Genomic DNA, 18,432 nt, shown 5'->3' with positions numbered 1-18,432 from the left:
CTACATAATAGATATTTAACTGCGAATTAGTTGAAGCACATAGACCGCGCTGCACCCAATTATCTCATTTACACCGCATCTTACTTACTGAGTTTAACCCGAGTTTAAACCCTAAGCTCAACATCCTGTGCGATTTTATTTCGAAACATTCAAAATCGTATCAACTGTTTCATTTTCAACAATAGCAATTAGGCTGATGAACTTTGATAGGATTCTGTAGGCTAATTGCTTGGCGTTGATAAATGGTTATCTCCGTGCGTTGTTCTGAATACTAAACCAACACCCTTTTTCATATCTGCTCAAATTAATTGTTTACTGATTTATTAGTGCATGATGCGATGATCTTTATTAAATAAAGTGTGGATTAAATATGGCTAGTTTAATTGCACGCAGTTTTGAATATCACACCAAAAATTATCATTATTAGGTTAGCTGTTTATTATTTACTAGTAGGCCTATTTAAATATTAATTATTTGCATTTGTTATTTTATTATTAGGCTGTACTGTTATAAAGAAATGGACAGACGATTTGTTTTGGAGAAAGAGAGAGAGGAAGCGGTAAGTCTCACTATGGGACTCTGCTTTATTCTCGCTGGATGAAACGTTTCCAAAATACACGGACTACTTTTTTTTTATTTTTTTTTAAAGAAAATACTAATAATCAGGTTTGACAGCAGAATTACATTGTTTCGTCAATGAATGCAGTAGGCCTATATTTTAATGATTGTTAACGCTTAATTAGAGAAAAAGGCTGACCCCTGACTTTCATAAACAGAGCCCAAAGGGCTCTCGGCATGCGCATCACATAAGCCATTAACTAACTCAACACACACTTGACCGCGCATCGCTTGGTATCATGAGCGCTGCATTCGATTAGCACACTGCCCATGGATTATGATAAAACACCTACTAAATGTCGGACACATTTTGTTGTCATTTTATTTGTCACGATTAGTTGTCAATCCAATATTGGCAAGTGAGCATGCTTGCATTTTGCGTATTATTTCTATTTAGCTGCTCATAAGGAGTCTATACCAGCGTTACAACGCTGGCTGCCTGGCACATAACTCACCAGCTAAAAATAGCGTATTTGAACAAGGCGAAAATGAATGACACTTTCAAAGCAAAGAGAAAAAAATGTCAAATAACAAGCGTCTTTTCTTCGCCATTCCGTCAGCCTATAAGCTAAAGAGAACGAAAAAAAAAAAACATCTCTAAACAAAGAATCATTTTGCTGGACTGATCATTAATTGCCCTGTGGAACGAATAAACTCCCCATCTAATCCTCCCATATATCCTTGAATTCAGAACGCAGCTTGGAGAATAATGCATGTCTGTGCAGTGTGACGATAAAAAACGTTTCCAATCGCAATTTAAAAGAATCATAGTAAATGAGTGTACAGTTAATAATGTTTTCATGATTTATGATGACTTCTTTTAGGATTATTTCATCGAAAAGTAGGCAGAATCGGCTGAAGTCATTAAACAACCTCGGATTTAAAATCGTCCCCAATTTAAAATTACAAGCATAACTCATTTTAAAGAACACTCATTTATAACAACAAATCCATTCTTGGGTTATACATTTGAATATCAGCCTGTGCATCTTTCAAATTTTAGTTATATATATAGTTTATACAGTATGTATATATATATATATATATATTTTTTTTTTTTTTTTTTTTTTTTTTTCCTAATACACTTCTGGCAACATTACACTCCTAGCATATTATATTCATGTATTTGTAACAAGCTTTTCAGGGATAAATGGGTATAAAATATTGTATGATAAAGGTTCATCTTAGACTAAGTTTATCAAGACATTAAAACCATTTCTAATTTTATCAATTGCCTTGCCTTAAAACATATAATTTTGCTTTGGACAGACAATCTTGAAACCTCTTCACAGGTAGGCTACATTCCTATAGGAGAAAAAAAAATCAGTGCAAAAGGCTACAATTAAATTATTATTCTTAAACATGTGTGAGGTCAACTGAGCAGACTTTGTCTAGAGTTTTTCACAACTCCAGGTCTGGCAGGTTCTCCTGCTCAACAGTTGTGTGTTGAGGCACGGGTGAGATTGAAAAGGATTTTGAACACAAGTTATTCATCTACCAATTAATTCATAAAAAGAAGACTGTTTATTGTTGTTTAAATAAATAGAAAAAGGTCAAAAGTAGGCAACAGGATGTAATTAAGCAAAACTGAGCATTTGAACGGACATGGGCAATATATGGTGACAGTGGTGTAACTTTACTTACCAAAAGTTTTTTTCACCAGTAAGCTAAAAGAATCAAGACAGACAAAGAAGAGTTTGTTGCATCTCACAGTTTATCAATTGCCATAATAAAAGCCCACTAGTTTCCTGACTTCCGTCATCACAGGAACCGCCAGGCTGCGAGCCTTCTCTGCTCCTTTGGCTAACAGACTCTCAAGATGGCCTCTGTCGGCCCTCAGTCTTTGGATCTCCAGACGAATGGGTTGCAGCTTTTCTACAACAGCCTCGGCGACCACATTCTTGTACTGTCCAGTGTCCATACCTTTAGCCAGCCGAACCACCTCCTCCACGCTCTGTCCAGACACAGCCGCGTGCATGGAGACTAGGTTTGATACACCTGGCCGGCTCTCAGGCTCATAGGTCACTTCAGAAGTCAAGTCAGTCACAGCTCTGCGAATCTTAAGGGCAATGTCATCAGGTGTATCGTTCAGGAAGACTGTAGATAACTTTTGGGGGTCTGACTTGGACATCTTAGAAGATGGATCCCTGAGAGATTTCACCTTTCGAGTGACACCTGAGAGTTAAAAGGCAGGAAAAGTTAAACATTTCATCTGCAATCTCAGAGAAAAAAAAGGCACAAAAGCGGTCACTGGCAGTACCCTTTCAAAAGGTGCACCTTTGTACCAAAAGTGTACATATTACCAGTAACTAAACCTTTAAAATGGTACCGTACCAGTTCTCAGAGTCTTTCCTATTCACTTCTGTTCAAAAGTTTGAGCATTTTAAATCATTCTTTTATTAAACAAGGACACATTAAGGGTCAACGCTATAAACCCTGTTCTTGGCAACCTGAAAAAAAAAACACACAAAAAAAAAACACACGGTTGACGGTTCCCACAAAAATATTAAGCAGCACAAATGTTTTCAGCATTGATGATAATAGAATAATAAATAATAATAGAATGATTTCTGAAAGATCATGTGATACTTAAGACTGCCGAAAATTCAGCTTTCCCATCACAAGAATAAATTATATTTAAAATATATTAAAATAGAAAACAGTTGATTTAAATTGCAATATTACTACTTTTACTGTATTTTTATCAAATAAATGCAGACTTGGTGAGCACAAAAGACTCCTTTCAAAAACTTAATAAAAGAAAGTCACTGACAAAAGGTGTGTCAGATGTTGAATTCAGAAACCACTAAGATAGATTTAGTTCAGTAAGGGATTCGCCTTATTGAAACTTTTAACTACTTTATTTAACTATTCATTAAATGAACTGGCTCATTGGTTCATGTAATAGGTGATTGGATCATGGTGCAGGAAACATGCTTGTTAATACAGATTTCTCTGAGATGCTCCTTTTACAATACTGCCTAATCATTTCAATACAAAAGTAATCACAGAATGCAATTTTCCACTTTTTATAAAATCAATTTCAGTAAATTAGCATTAAACAGTGACCACACTCAAACACTCCTCAGATTGAAATGAATATCCCAGGAAAGCAACGCGGTTGTGTAAATATTATTTCTTTGTGAGATCACAACACAGATGGGCTCTAATGGTTGGATCTTTGATTTGGTTTCAGTGCAACAGATATTGTTTGGCTTCTTCAGCTTTGGCTCCAGAATGCAGGCACAGTCTTCCTACACATGTAAGAAGAGCGATGTGAGCCGGTCCTTTGTGAAGTCACTATAGGGAAACCCCCCAAATCCATTATCACCCCATCACTCAGATAGAGGAGGAAGAGAACATTCCTTTAATCACAGCTCCATTGCACACATGACTGGCTTCATATTGTGTTTTTATGATGGCGATAATTATAGAGAATGAAAGACTGTAGCTCAAACCGATGGTCCAACATGCCTGCCATGTGTGCGCACGACTTATTACGAGAGTGTATGCAGTTGTGCGAACGTGTAACACACAGAGAGGAAAGCAGGGAGCTCGAGCAGACACTTGAGAGCACTGACTCATTTGTGTGTTCGCTGAATGACACAGAGTAATTGGTCGTACTTTTCCACTTAACAGAGTTTGTGTGCAGGTGAACCTTTATGAGAAAAACAGACTGATTAAAATGGGAAGTTATGTCATGAGATAAATACAAGAACTTCCAAACATACTGAGCAGGGCACGAGGCTCGGGGAAGAACTCTCCATACTGGTTGTTAAAGATGCGGGCCAAGTCCTGGGCGAGCTCCAAGTGCTGGATCTGGTCCTCCCCTACTGGCACATGTGTGGATCTGCACAACAATAACATCAGTCTCTCTCAAACAAAAAGCTGGGAATATAACCGCACTGAGAACAAAACACATCAAGAGCAGAGCCGGTCATACTTGTAAAGCAGAATATCCGCTGCTTGTAACACCGGGTACGTATAAAGCCCCACACTGCCTTCATTCTTCTCCATGCTCTTCATCTGCAAGGACAAGAAATGGAGGATTTACCACTGGAAGGACAGAGAGGAAAGTTTGAAATAAATCTAAAGCACCTTTCATTACATTTGGCTGCAACTGTCTGTTTTCTTATTACAATGAGGTCTAACATCAAGCGCGGTCTCAGTGTCCCACATCGGGCTGAATGAAGGAGTTTTGCCACATTAACGCACACAGGCAGCATCCAAAGGCCACTTTCCACCACGTTTCACATGCACTCAGCTGTTGAGTAAACAGCTAGGTGTTTTCCCTGCAGCGGCGGGAGGCTTCTGGCCGAGCGCTCCGTCAGCAGCAATATAAAAGGGTTGTCCTCTCTGGGTGAATCACAGTCATTATCAAGCCCTGTCTCTCCCTGCCAGGTCCGCCAACCCTCACGACCGGCACAGGAAAACCCGGTCGCCGTGCCACATAGACAACAAACAGAGGGAGGCTTGAACATTTAAATTGGCAAGCTACCATCTTCGAGAGGGCTCTAATAAATCATGCGTCTTTTTATTTAACACGATCACGAGCAGATAAAAATAAAACGTTTTTCAACTGAAAAGTGCTGTAATTACCTTCCATTGAGGCAGGTGCCGTAAACGTGGCATGCTGGTAAGGCAACCTAGGATCCATGCGAGCTCAGCATGTTCAGCGACCTGCATAGATCAATTGTATAATAATTAGATTTTCACAACAAAAATTACATGGCACGCATTTCTTTGTACGATCAATTTATTTATTAAGAAATAAATGAAAAGTGCAATTCATTCATGCAATGCTTTGAACACACGTTTTCTATGATAATTTAAGTTTTTATTTCTGTACATTTCATTTTAGTGAACAGTCCTGATATTAGAGCTGCACAATTCAGGATGAATTAAGAATCACGGTTTTCTTGTTTCTTGTCTCCCATGATTCTGAACCGACACAAAATAACATTACATTTACTAGAGGTTCTGACAAAATGTTAAGTGCGGCAGTCCATTTAATTTGAATGAATTGTTTTTGTTTTTTAACGGTTTGAATGAATGATTCAATGACTCACTCATAAATACTTCACTTGTTTCATTACTGGATGAATCAGTTTTTGAACAAATCTCTTGAATAACTGATTCAATGACAAATGCACCTGCAGCTCTACCTGATATCATGATGAAGAAAAAGCCTCATTAAAAGAATGAATTTCTCCATTTCGGAGTTAGAAAACCAAACAGGAAAGGCTATCATATAGAGAGTGTGTCGAGGACAGTAAGTCTTTTAAAATATCAGATAATTTGATGTTCTCAGGTCATGGCAAGGTTAGTTAAGGTTGCAAAATTTAGTGCAACTCCACAAAAACGTAATGATATTTATTAATTAATAATTCATGATATTATATATAATAAATTACTATAATTATATATAATTATTATATATAATATATATATTACTCTTGATATGTACAGTAACAGTACATTACGCATAAACTAGGCATCTTCGTAGCGCCCCTGTGTGGTAGTGAAGAGAACAAGATGTACCCACCTCCCAACAGGTGCACATTAAGGATGCCTCTCTGCATCCAAACTGAAACTAGCCGTTCTCTCATTACAAAATCATGAAAGAGCTTATTTGACTGCTATTGTGAAAATCTGCACAGTTCCCAGAAGAGTTCCCAAAAGAGTTCCCAGAAGCATGCACACACAGATTCGAAAGAAAAACACTCCTCAACATCATTCTGCTTCAGAGAATTGAACTTTATGGGAGCTGGCGACACGGCCGCCATCTCTCATATACTCTCACAAAAGGATTCTCGAGGCATCTGATGTAAACCCCGAGAGGAATGAACATAAAATGTGATATTTATTACAGTTAGCTAATCTATGTGTGAGGGTGAGACAGCAGATACAAAGATGACTGAGGGATCATGGCAGAAAATTTGATATAGTGGTGGTGGTGGATATCTCAGATGACTTCATTTGTCAGATTTGTGCAATCAATTGAGACACAGAAAGAGTAAGTGAAACAATACAGCCCTAAATATATACTGTTTATTCCTCAGACACATCAGTGAAAACAAATTTAGAGTGAAAAAAGGATCTAATTTACGCACAGACTTCAATTACGCAAGTCTTCCAGAAACATACACATAAATCTCTCTGTTGTGTGGATGCTGTTCTGGTAAAAGAGTTTCTAGTGCAATTTACCCCAAATACACATATAGCTATAACACAAAGCCCTGTACTTAAGATCCGATTGATTTTAGCTTGTCACCATTTTTTCAATGAAGCCAAGTGTTTTCCTTGGGCCAGGGTATTATTTTCACATGTGGAACAGTCTTGTGCTCGTATGTTCGATGGGAGGTCTTCAGTCCTGCCAAGATATGTGGCATGAAGTTAAAACGGAATAAAATCAGGGGGAGTGCGAGTGTGTGTGTGCGTGTGCGTGTGTGTGTTTTCACATGCTTGCTGCAAAGTTCCAGTGAGAAAACACACAAAACCCTGACACACTTTTACTCTGCTGCACAACACACACAAACACACACAGTTGAAAGCATATCAGGTGGCTGAGAGGAAGAACGTGTCCACACTTATTATAGTTACCCTTCAAAAGTTGCTCAATTCGAGAGAAAAAGTGCTGGACAGCTAGCGAGTTGCTGTGTACAGTAAAATCTATTATTATCCTCCTCTTTCTGCTTCATGTGGTCACTTTGAAGTGAACCGTGAAAACAAATCTGTGTGTTTTCCCCATCCCGAGAATTTGTGGAGATAGGAATCGGTTTGGTAGAATAAGCATTTAAACCTAGACTCCATTATATAAATATTTGGCGATGGAAAATATGTTTTAGCTGACTGCCAGTAGCTCAGCCCAATAAAACGACCGGGCGCCTTTTTAGAATGAGACTTCTGAAGTTATTTGAAAGGTGCCTTTGACTTTATTTTACATTGTTTAGGCAGCAGGGATGAACAAAGATCTGCACAGTTGAAAAATATTATACTAGTAGCAGTTATGCATGGTTTAAAGGGATAGTTGAAAATTCTGTCATCAATTACCCTCATGTCATCCCAAACTTACATTACTTTCTTCTGTGGAATGCTTTGGACTCCATTGACTTTCATTGTGTGTATAAAAACAGTTCATCAAAATATCTTTATTTTGTGTTCATCAGAATAAAGTAAGTCATACAGGTTTGGAACAACATGAAGGTGAGTAAATGACGACAGAATATTCATGTCTGGATGAATGATCCCTTTAATGTGATTAAATACATGTTGTTTACTTGGAAGCAAGTCTTCAAAGCAGGACTCACTTGAGACTGCTGAAAGAGGATGGAGCGAGTCGGGTCAATGCCACAGGCCAACAGACTAGCGGCCATGTCCAGGATGTTGTCTCGCAGTATCTGAGGGTCCTGAGGCTGGGTGATGGAATGAAGGTCTACGATGCTGTACATGACTGTGCTGTACTCGTCCTGCAGGGCCACCCAGTTCTCTAGAGCTCCTAGATAGTTCCCCAAGTGAGGAACACCTGTGGGCTGGATTCCTGAGAAAACCTGCCCTTTAGGGAGGCTCTGTAGGTAAAAAGAAAAGAATGAGACAAAATCGGTTTAAAAGGAAGACATAAAAGGCATAAAAGTGAATGTAACGAAAGTTGGTGGTACACCTACATGAAGAAAGGGGACGCCTTACACAGTTTTATGAATGTTATCAAAGCGATAAATCCAAAGTATGTCTCACACTAACAGAGCACCCTACCGGGTGAGAAAGTGCTAGAGCGGAACAGCTCCACAGCCAATGAAAACACTCCACAGTTCACAGCCAGCCAATAGCAGCTCTTAAGAGTGACATAGTTGTGGAATAACAATCACAGTAGTGGTCCTACCCGAAACAGCAATAGAAGAAAGCAGTGTGATGTTGTAAACCCATAAAGTATATTAAAGTTTGGGAAGAATAAAACAAAGAGCTGATTTTAAAATGCTTGGGCAGAGAAGGAAGCCCCTACTCTTTAGTCTTTATGGGGGAAAAAAAGAGAGAGATTCTTGCCTACAGACCTCTGGACAAATATTGTGTTACTAGAAGGCCTAGAGACATGTTTCTGACAGTGGTTGGTGGCAGTCAGCTCAGGCGTTGTTGATGCTCTGAAAAAAAACTAAATTCAAAACTTCCAAACTCTAACTTTTAAAGCTTCAACTTTCAAAAAATAATCTAGTCTTTAAGAAAAGATTACCGCTGCAACAAAAGAATATTTAAACACGGAAAGCACACTTGCATGAAAATAGCCGTTAACACCTGCATCACATGTATGAGGTAACTTCTTTCGGGGTCCATTTACAATCTAAGATCTATGGCTGATCTAAAATCAGTTTGGCTTGAGGGAAGCCTATAGCCAAGGGAATACAATCACTGATCCAGTGTCATTAGCTAGTTAGCCTATATATAAGGAAAGAGTAGGCTATTTATGCCATTACTGGGTGAGTAATTGCAGTGCAGTGGCCTGAATGCACAGGGCCTCTCTGAGGTGTCAGAAGTGATTTGGGGCAGAACGGAGCCTGGTTCATGTGTTCTCTCACCTTGCGCTGTTCCCCTCTTCCCCTCCGGCCGATCATTAACCATCCAGACATGGTAATGGTGTCATTTGAGACAATCACACATAAGCTGAAACAACACTAGTCCCAAATACCGAAGGAATAATCAGCATATCGTACCTCTCATCTACCAATAAGGAGGAATGTCTTAAAAATCGGATTTTTTGGCAGCTGGTGTGATGATGGGGGAATTTTATTCAACAGGTACATTACACAGTAACCCGAAAAATGCCTGTTTTCAATGTCATTCTTCATTATTTATTAAGGAAGGTTGTAACAATGATAGGGACATCAGTTAAACAACACAGAAATTCCTAATTATGCAATCTCTATTTATATGTGTTGATGCCATAAATAAATATAGAAAAAAATACTACAGCATTTTTAAAATTTCCTTGTTTAGTCTAAAGTCAATTGAAAAAGCTTATTTATTTTATACATTGTACATCAAACTATGTATTAATGCAATTTGACTTCATAGTGAAATTACTTTTCTGAAATGTACAAGTCTTGAGGCTCTAAATTGTAATTTGTAAATGCGTCAGGAATAAATAATGCTTAAGTCAAACACAGATGTTAGACAGCATCCCTGTTAATTTAAAGTCTAATGTGAAATAAAATGTTTAATTTTACAAATAAATCATGACAGACAATACTATTCCCATTCTCACCTACAGTAATTTCACCCATTTACTCAAATTTACCAGACTTGCTCTCTCTCTCCTCAGCTGTCCCACCAGCACAAACCCATTCTTGATGACACCTGGCAGGAGCAGTAAGTTCTCTCCTAATGTTTTACACTGACAAATGCAACACTGTTGTACCACAGTGCAGCAAAGTAGCAAAAAAATTCCTACAGGTCTACCATATGGAGTACACATTAAACCGTACGAGTGTGTGCGCAAGCTGATAGGGTTACATGGTACACCTACGGTCCCTGTTCTTACACTCATGTAGGCACTTCGTAGGAGTATTTAATTGTTAGTGTGTCTGTGTGTGTTCCAGTAGATGCAGGATAGAGAGAGCTAGTCTAGAAAAAAACTAGATACAGTATATGAATAATACTGGCTTTTCACTCAACTGCCAGTGAGTGGAGGTCAAAAAATGGTAAAGTTCTGCATAAAATTAAAATTAACAAAAATGGTGGTTTTGCAATACCAACAGACACACACACGCACACAAAAAGAGGTCAAGAACCTCCATTTGACCACTTGACATGGACTGACCCTTTTCTATAAACATTGTGAAAGTATTGCACAATACTTTAAAGGACAGTTAGAGCGATGGAATAACTGTAAAATTAGGCTCCAAAGTCACCATTAGAATAGACAGAATAACAACTAACACTTAAAACTTCATTGCAAACAGATTAGGTTAGCTGTAAAAACAATCTAATATTTTGCAATTATATTAAAGGTTTTCATGCTCAGAAAGGACTTATGTTATAACCCAGTGGTTTTCAAATAGAGGGGAAAAAAACACTTTATTTCATTTGTTGACGTCAAAGGCTGTGTCCAATCAAAATCTAAATTTTTCACTCACAAACCCAATAAAATAATAAATACATAAAAATTATAGAATCATTTCATTGTTTGATTTATAGAGACCTTTTATTTACTGTTTTATTTAGGCAAAGCACTGGGTCTCCACTATAGATGTCCAAGTTAAAATTGGACATGGACTGACACAATGAGCTTGTAATTAACAACTGGCCACTGCTATGCACACACACTGCGAAAAAAATCCACCTAATAAAAAAAACACCCACTGAATTCAAAAATTAAGTTCAGCTGCTGCCTTAAATTAAGTACAATAAAGGGCTACAGTCATTTCAACTAATTAAAAAAATAATAATCTTGTCTAGTTGTATCTCTTACAACTTAAAAATAAAGTTGAAATTAGTTCAATTATTTTGATTAATTTAAAGTAATGGAAAAACATTTATTGCCATGACTTACGGATCATAATTTTTACAGTGAGGAGACATTCACCAAGAAACGATAAGAACCCTAAAGAGCCATCAAGACCTTGACGAAACAGACAGCCTAAGCTGGGCTCTGACATCTCGGCAGAGACGGCCATCTTTGCATGCCAATTCCAACACTACCTTTCACCACCCTTTATGGTTCTGCAGGAAAGCATCAGCAGCTCAGTAAATGTGGAGAAGCTCTCCACAGGAGCTGATATCAGAGAGGGAGCGTGAGGCCGGTTCTGAACGGCACCTCTGACCCTCCCGCCCCAGTCCATTTGTCCCCCACTAAGCTTCAGACACACAGAACCTACTGTTACAGTGTCTATCAGCATCGCCTCACTCACCCTATTAAAACAGACATCACGCTGAACAGCAGAAACACATGCCTTAATCCTGCCACTCTCCGCTGGGCTACCCAACAAAGCCCCGCTTTGGTGAAGTAAAGAGCAGAAAATCATTTTTATGCACCTTCCCGTGCCCGAAACGGTGGGGAATGTGTGTTTTTGCCGTACTGAAACACACTCAGCTTGAAGCGAAGTGCGAATGACTGAAAATAAAACAGGAACAAGACCCATTTTGAGGGGAAAACACATTAGAGAATATGAGTGACAAAGCCAAAAAAGCAGAGAAAGAATGAGCAGGAGACAGAGGTATTTTGTGGGGAGGAGGGTGGTGTACAAGAGGTGGCAGGGGGGCAGGAGACGGAGCGTTTGATTAAATCTGCGGTTGACGTTTCGGACAGGTGAGATTGATGAGGTTCCTCTACGCTTCACACTGTGCGGAGAGCGCAGGGAGAGGAACAGAAACTCGCAGTGTGGAGAGCCAGGGCTGGGGGCCCTCTCACACCGTGGGGTCCCCGGGCTGATTAATGGGGCTGGAGTCCCTTCAAAAACAGCGCTCCCAGCAGAAAGGGCCGCACCGCGCTCCAAAAATAACCAGGACGGGACAGACGCTCCACTACGGACCGTGGCTCGGAGGCCAAACCCTGAACCGTTTAGGACCAATCGCTTTTGTTTCAATACAATCCTCCCTATGCTGATCGCATTACATATAAAAAGACAGGTTACGCTTAGTCTGACATGAAATATAATTATTTGCAAGCTACACAGAAACGGCTGCCGAAATCTTAAACCAAAACCCAACGCCTGGCATGGAGTAGGATAAATGTCTTGCATGGATTATATTGTGATATTTGGACACCCTTTATAAACTAGACTAAGCAAATAAAGGACTGTGGAAGAAATTTTATCTTTAAGATGTGTGTGACCATCATATGACAGTAAAAGAGCACACACAAACCTTATTCTAATATGGAATTGTATTGGAATGGTAAAGAGTGTGGGTACGTGACAGGAGGGCCTCCACTCAAGGATAAAATATGATGAACAAGTCTAAGAATGTTCCACTTATGGTTGAAAATGCCATCATTGGCCTAGAAAGATAACATTCTGGGAGTCAAAATTATAAAAGAGGAAGAGGAAATTGGAAATGTGTGTCTCTTATTCAGTGATAGAATTTTGTTTGCCACCCCAATTTGGTGTTGTCGGCAGGAATCCTTGTATGTGCCTCTTGGACCCGAGAGCGGACGGTGTTTGGCCACCTGGACTGAACAGTTCCAGCCCTACCTCGTAAACTTGACAGACGAGGGGCTGACCGCCAGGGTCCAGGAGAGACACCACTGGAATCACAAAAAGAACTGAAGTGACGTAAGCTGAGACTGGTAAGAGACAAAGTCTAAATTATAAAAGGCACCAGAGGGGGATTGACTCATGATGGTCAAAGGAACACTGTGGTGTCTAGTACGGGGATACTAGTCTAGATTAGTACGGGAATGCTAGTCTGGTGGTTTAGATAATCCACGGTACTGTAGTGGGGGAAACCCAGAGGGTCTGGCTGATCAAAACTGTGAGCAAGTGCTCTCCTTTTTCAATTGAGGTGAAAATTGATCTCTCTAGACACGTCTACAGTTATATAGGCGTGCCGGGGGGAAAAAAAACACAGAAAATACTGACCATCATGGGGAAATCTTTTGTTTGCCACCACAGGACAAATCCACTTCGACCTTTTTTCCCTTTTGAGCCTCGACAGGAAAATGCAGCGGCGCTAGCCTACTAATGACAAATTAAACACATAAAAGTCACAACGAAGCAGAAATAACCTGCACACACCTCATAAATTTATCAATGTGTAATTATGGTAACACTCAGGAACTCATGAGCCAGAGCCTAATTTCCTGCAGAGCTGACTGTTGGTTTGAGCACAACCCAGAAGCTTGATACCAGATAGTGGGGGTGCAATTCAATTAACTACGTCAGATTTTCTGTTACCATAAGTCTACAGGCCAGAGTACGGCACAAAACTCCAGGTTTACTCGACAGGAATTTAGAGCCAAAATACACTAAATTATCAAAAATATTATGAGCGCTAGAGGGGTCTGGAGGGGTTATTCAGCATATATTGCAGTCATCCTTCAGAATGATGAACTGAATTACACAGCGGAGTGTGAAATAAAGTGCTTAGCTGACATGTAAAAACAAATCGTGTAATTAATAAATATAATCAGGCCCAGCTCATGTGCGCCCCCTTTCCTACGGTTTCCTCTCCGGGTGGCTCTGGGAGTAGGTTTAATGGTTTTAGCTGACATGAGAGTTAGAGCATTTAGACCTGAAGAAGAATTAAGAGCCGTTTCCTTTTTGTGCAACACAAGGCTGAGATGACTGATATCAGCCATTAAGACCACAGGCGATTAAGGGCCGGATAGGGAGCGTCATGTTTTATAACACAGCTTGGAGCGAAGGCCCACTGCATCCTGCTGCCTCATGCTGCAACGTATGGAAGGATAATCAGGGAAGTTTCAGGATGTGATTGGAACAAAAGCTTAAAACTGACATGAGTTTTATTGTCTAAATAACTGCATAAAACACTTACACAACAGGGGTATTTCAGCAGCTCCAGAAACAAAACAAGAGTTTTCAACACAGAGTGAAAGGTTAATGCTGAATTTAATTAGCATTTGTTAGTCGAAACTTGCTGATTTTGGTGGTAAGAAAATCCAAGTGACTAATCCCCTTATTGAAGTGCTCCTTTTATTTGCTTGCCAAGTGGATTGATTTGAGACCCTTTTTGACATTTTATATACAAGATTTATTTATAGGCATAGATTTCATTAGGTTAAATTCCCCTCTCACTTATTCTTGGTGAGAAATCTATTCGAACTATTCAAATCTGTACTCATCTCTGGGTTTTCACACCATGATTAAATGACTTTCCATAACCCTTCCTTTGCCAGGAATACACTCCATGTTTTGACGCACATCACACCTAGCAGCATTGTGAACATCCGCACTAGCACGCAGTCCCCCCGACATTTGGAGAGAATTAAAACAAATGAAAACCAACACCTCATTTTAAATGTTGTTGCTGGTAATAAAGGACTGTTGGGATGGTTTTGACGTCTTTCTGTAACCTCACTCCCACAGTCGCAGCACTCTGCACTTTAGCGTCCCAAACGACACACTGCCTGTAGTTAACAAAACAGAGACTGGCTGCCAGCGGTGGACGCACATTCCTACACGGCAAGTGTGCTGAAGCCATCAAATAAAACTGGTTGTCAATCAAGTCAAGGCAGTGGGGGCTTCACATGCTCAGTAAAAGGCACACCAGTTATAATTTACTGTGCTTAGGTCCAGTTAGAGTTACATACACTTAGGGAATTGCATTGTTAATTAACAGTTCCTTAAAGGAGCATTTCACCCGTGGGAACATTAATCTTTATTGAAAGTGGGTCATATATGTAGTCGAAATGTAACATAAATTTCGAATTTGGTGCCTTCTTAACCGAGGAAAGACAGAAAGTAACTTTAGGGCGCATTTGTATGGAAGACAACAACTCCCACATTGCACAGCTATTAGTGCATGGTACCGGGATGTTCAGTCTGCGTCCGCGACAGGCAGATCTTCTGCCTCGGCTGCAGCAGCCGTCTCCTGTTCCTCCATCAGCCTCAGCTGCTCTTCGCTATATTGCGGCTCGTAAAGGGAGCCACGAACATCTGATTCGAGCATCAGACTTTCGAAATCCTCTTCTTCCATATCATATTGATTACCTTCCGCCATTGTCATAATTTCACATCTGGCTCCACAGCGCCTGTTAGCTTAGCTTCCAAACAAGATGTCGGATATTGCTTTTAGTTTCTGCAAGTGAAGTGAAATGGAAAATGAGGGAATAATGCACGACCATTCAAAAATATGACTGGGTTTCTAATGATACAAAGCTTAATGCAAATGGGTGAAGTGTCCCTTTAACATACTCCAGTTCACTTTGAGTACCGGGATTCCCGTATAGAAAAAAAGGCTGTGATGGCTGTTATAATCAGTGTTATTTTAGGATGGTTCCTAACAATGAGACATGGCTAATTGAGCAAGAATGAGCAAGTGAGTTTTGCAAGGAGGGTCAAGCTAATCTAAATATAAAAGTGGTATAGGTTTAGATTTTAATATATAATAATAAAAAAAGTAGTTAATGTACATTTTCTGTCAACTACTCAGCCACCATGAAATCAAAACTGATGTTTTTTTTAATGGAATATTGCAGTTTTATTATAAATGAATTATCCATGCACATCATTATTTTTAAATTAATGTGCCTTTGTAATCTTTAATCAAAATAACTTCCCCTCCATCTTGCAGCGACATCTCTTCTCTACTGGCACAAGGGCGGGACAACCTGTCACTCATATGACATCACAGCAATAGCAAACCACAACCATCCAAACAATTCCTATTGGACAAAATCAAGTCCCGCCCAAAGTTGTTTCTTGTTCAAGAAGTCTTCACTCTTTTTCTTCAATTTGATACACATCATTCACAATAGACCTTAGTCAGGTTAGACACCATATTGAATTTAACACAGAAGAAAACAAGGCTGTGAGAGATAGACTTTACAGTCTTTACAATGGCAAGCACTGTTTAAAGGTCTAGATCATGGGTGTACAAAGTCAAACTCGGTCCTGGAGGGCCACTGTCCTGCAGAGTTTAGCTCCAGCTTGCCTCAACACAAATGCCTGGAAGTTTCTAGAATGCTTAGTAGGACCTTGATTAGCTAGCTAAGGTGTTTAATTGGGGTTGAAGCTAAACTTCGGAGGACAGTGGTCCTCCAGGAGCAGGATTGGACACCCCTGGTCTAGATCAAGTCATTTTCAGAACTCACAACTTTCAAAACTGTTTTAAGGAGTTGGTTTCACTTTCAACAAATGTGTTTGTTTTTCCGGAAAGACGTATCATGTAGCCTATGTTGTTAATAAACTGTATAATCCACTGAGTGCACTGTACTTCAATCCCTCACAGCCTCGTTTTCATTCCTGTCAAAATTTACATATGGCACTAGCCGCACTACCATAATTAAGGTCTACAGGGAATTCTATAGCTATCACAACTTTCATTTCATGCCGACTTGAAAATATTCCAAGAGAGTTTCTGTGCTTTGGCGTAAATCTATACAATAAAATTCAAAGAACTAAAAATGAGAGAATTTGTTGTGCACTAATCATACAAGGTAAAAATATATTTCATGATTTCACAGAAATCATGAAAGATATTTAACAGGAAAAAAACATAAGATTCACCACAACTAATTTGCCAAGCCACAGTACTCTAAGAATTTTTTGGGGGGAAAAACAACTTTTTAAAACTCATTTCTTTCACTATTTTCATAATTTAAAACAACTAAATTCAGCACAAGGGAATAGACAAAGTCTTTGGAATAAGGGATGTCATGAACAACACAACAAAACATTTCCCAATCTATGTTTGAAATAAAATGGAATTCACAATATGATGCTGTTTTTCCAAACTCTGCTGCAAAAAGTGTAATATTTTATAGAATCATGAGATAATCTTTATGTTGTTATTGTGATCATACAAAAAGTGAAAGATTCTTGGACATGAGGGGGGAAAAGTGTTTTTTGAAGGAGTTGTTCACCAAGGCTGCATTTATTTGATTCAAAATACAGTATAAACAGTTATATTATAATATAGCCATTAATCCAGTCTTCAATGTCACATGATCCTAAAGAAATCCTTGTAATATTCTAATAAATAAAAAATCTTAATAATGTCTGATAGTGTAAATGGGTGTTTTGTGTGTGTGCATATAAGCTACATTTCTGCAGCACCACAGACCCTAATTTACTCACTGCAGTTAACAACCATGTCAAGATACATGTAATCCTAGCTAAATAAATGTTACTGCCACTAATATCAAACTATTCTAGACATTTAAAAGCTTTAGCAACAAGGTACTTACAACTAACAATAGCAAACTAAAAAAAACTAACAATAGCAAAGCGATTTTTAAACAATGCAGTTTTCACACATTAGTCTATATTTGAAAAGACTATATAGGCTACTGTTATGTGTTTAGATTGACAATTACACTTGTCGGATAGTTTCAATGCATTACAGAACAGAGGTTTCCAATGAAGGTGAACATATAAGAGATCCTCCGTCAAGCTGTCAAACTGACAAATAAAACAATAGTAAAAAGAAAAGACCTTCTTACCATTGTTCCCGTCGCTTTCCCAGCTTTAAATAATCTTCGATGGGAATTACTTGTGTGAATAAAACGAAACAGAGATTTCATGTTACACTTCACGGAGAGCGCCATCTTGAATTAATCATAAACACACAAGTACGGTGTCCAATAAGGGACATTGGGCAAAACAGGTCGGTAACTCACTCATATTTCAGAAGGAACTGCTCATGAAAATCCCACCTCGGCTACAATATTGGGCGACGGCGAATTCCAGTCAAAGCGAACATCTATATAGGAATTTATTTAATATGTTAATGTCTATATTTATATGCCATAACGTTACTCACCCGGAGGGCAGAGAACTTGAAGGAAGCTGGGCATTTGTGTCACAATGAAGACGTTTACTTCAGTGTTCGTGTGAGCATCAATTTGAACTTGAAACGGACAAAACTAACAAGTAAGCCTGTACATATTAATTTACACCATGTTTGTTTCCCTTGTAAAAGAGATTAATTTTGTAGTTTTAATATCGGGTCATCCCAGAGTGTTTAACTAGCCTATCTATCCAATAACTCAAATTAGGAAATCAGTCTGTTTTCAGTTGATGTGTGAACAAAACTTCACAAAACAAAACACAAGAATAGCCGCTTTAAAATTCTGTTTAAAATTCAAACAATGTGTTTTGGCGCTCATTTTAAGCGACACGCCTCACACCTTTCATATCTTCCTCT

The 18,432-nt window shown here is 39.0% G+C and overlaps 1 protein-coding gene across 1 annotated transcript; it reads right to left on the bottom strand.

The window, feature by feature from the left end:
- Positions 1 to 1,693: 1,693 nt before the first annotated feature.
- wars2 (tryptophanyl tRNA synthetase 2, mitochondrial) lies at positions 1,694 to 17,863 on the bottom strand. Its single transcript, XM_079881139.1, has 6 exons — positions 17,729 to 17,863; positions 7,929 to 8,186; positions 5,218 to 5,298; positions 4,562 to 4,644; positions 4,350 to 4,468; positions 1,694 to 2,793 (listed from the first exon to the last, which is right to left on the bottom strand). The coding sequence occupies exons 1-6, from the start codon at positions 17,831 to 17,833 to the stop codon at positions 2,336 to 2,338; spliced, it is 1,104 nt and encodes a 367-aa protein (XP_079737265.1). The 5' UTR covers positions 17,834 to 17,863; the 3' UTR covers positions 1,694 to 2,335.
- Positions 17,864 to 18,432: the final 569 nt, after the last annotated feature.

Source organism: Squalius cephalus (assembly GCF_949319135.1).
Source record: "Squalius cephalus genome assembly, chromosome: 9".
In the NCBI taxonomy this organism is placed as follows: domain Eukaryota; kingdom Metazoa; phylum Chordata; class Actinopteri; order Cypriniformes; family Leuciscidae; genus Squalius; species Squalius cephalus.
Note: the sequence above shows the minus strand (reverse complement) of the source record. Positions and strands in the feature narration are given on the sequence as shown.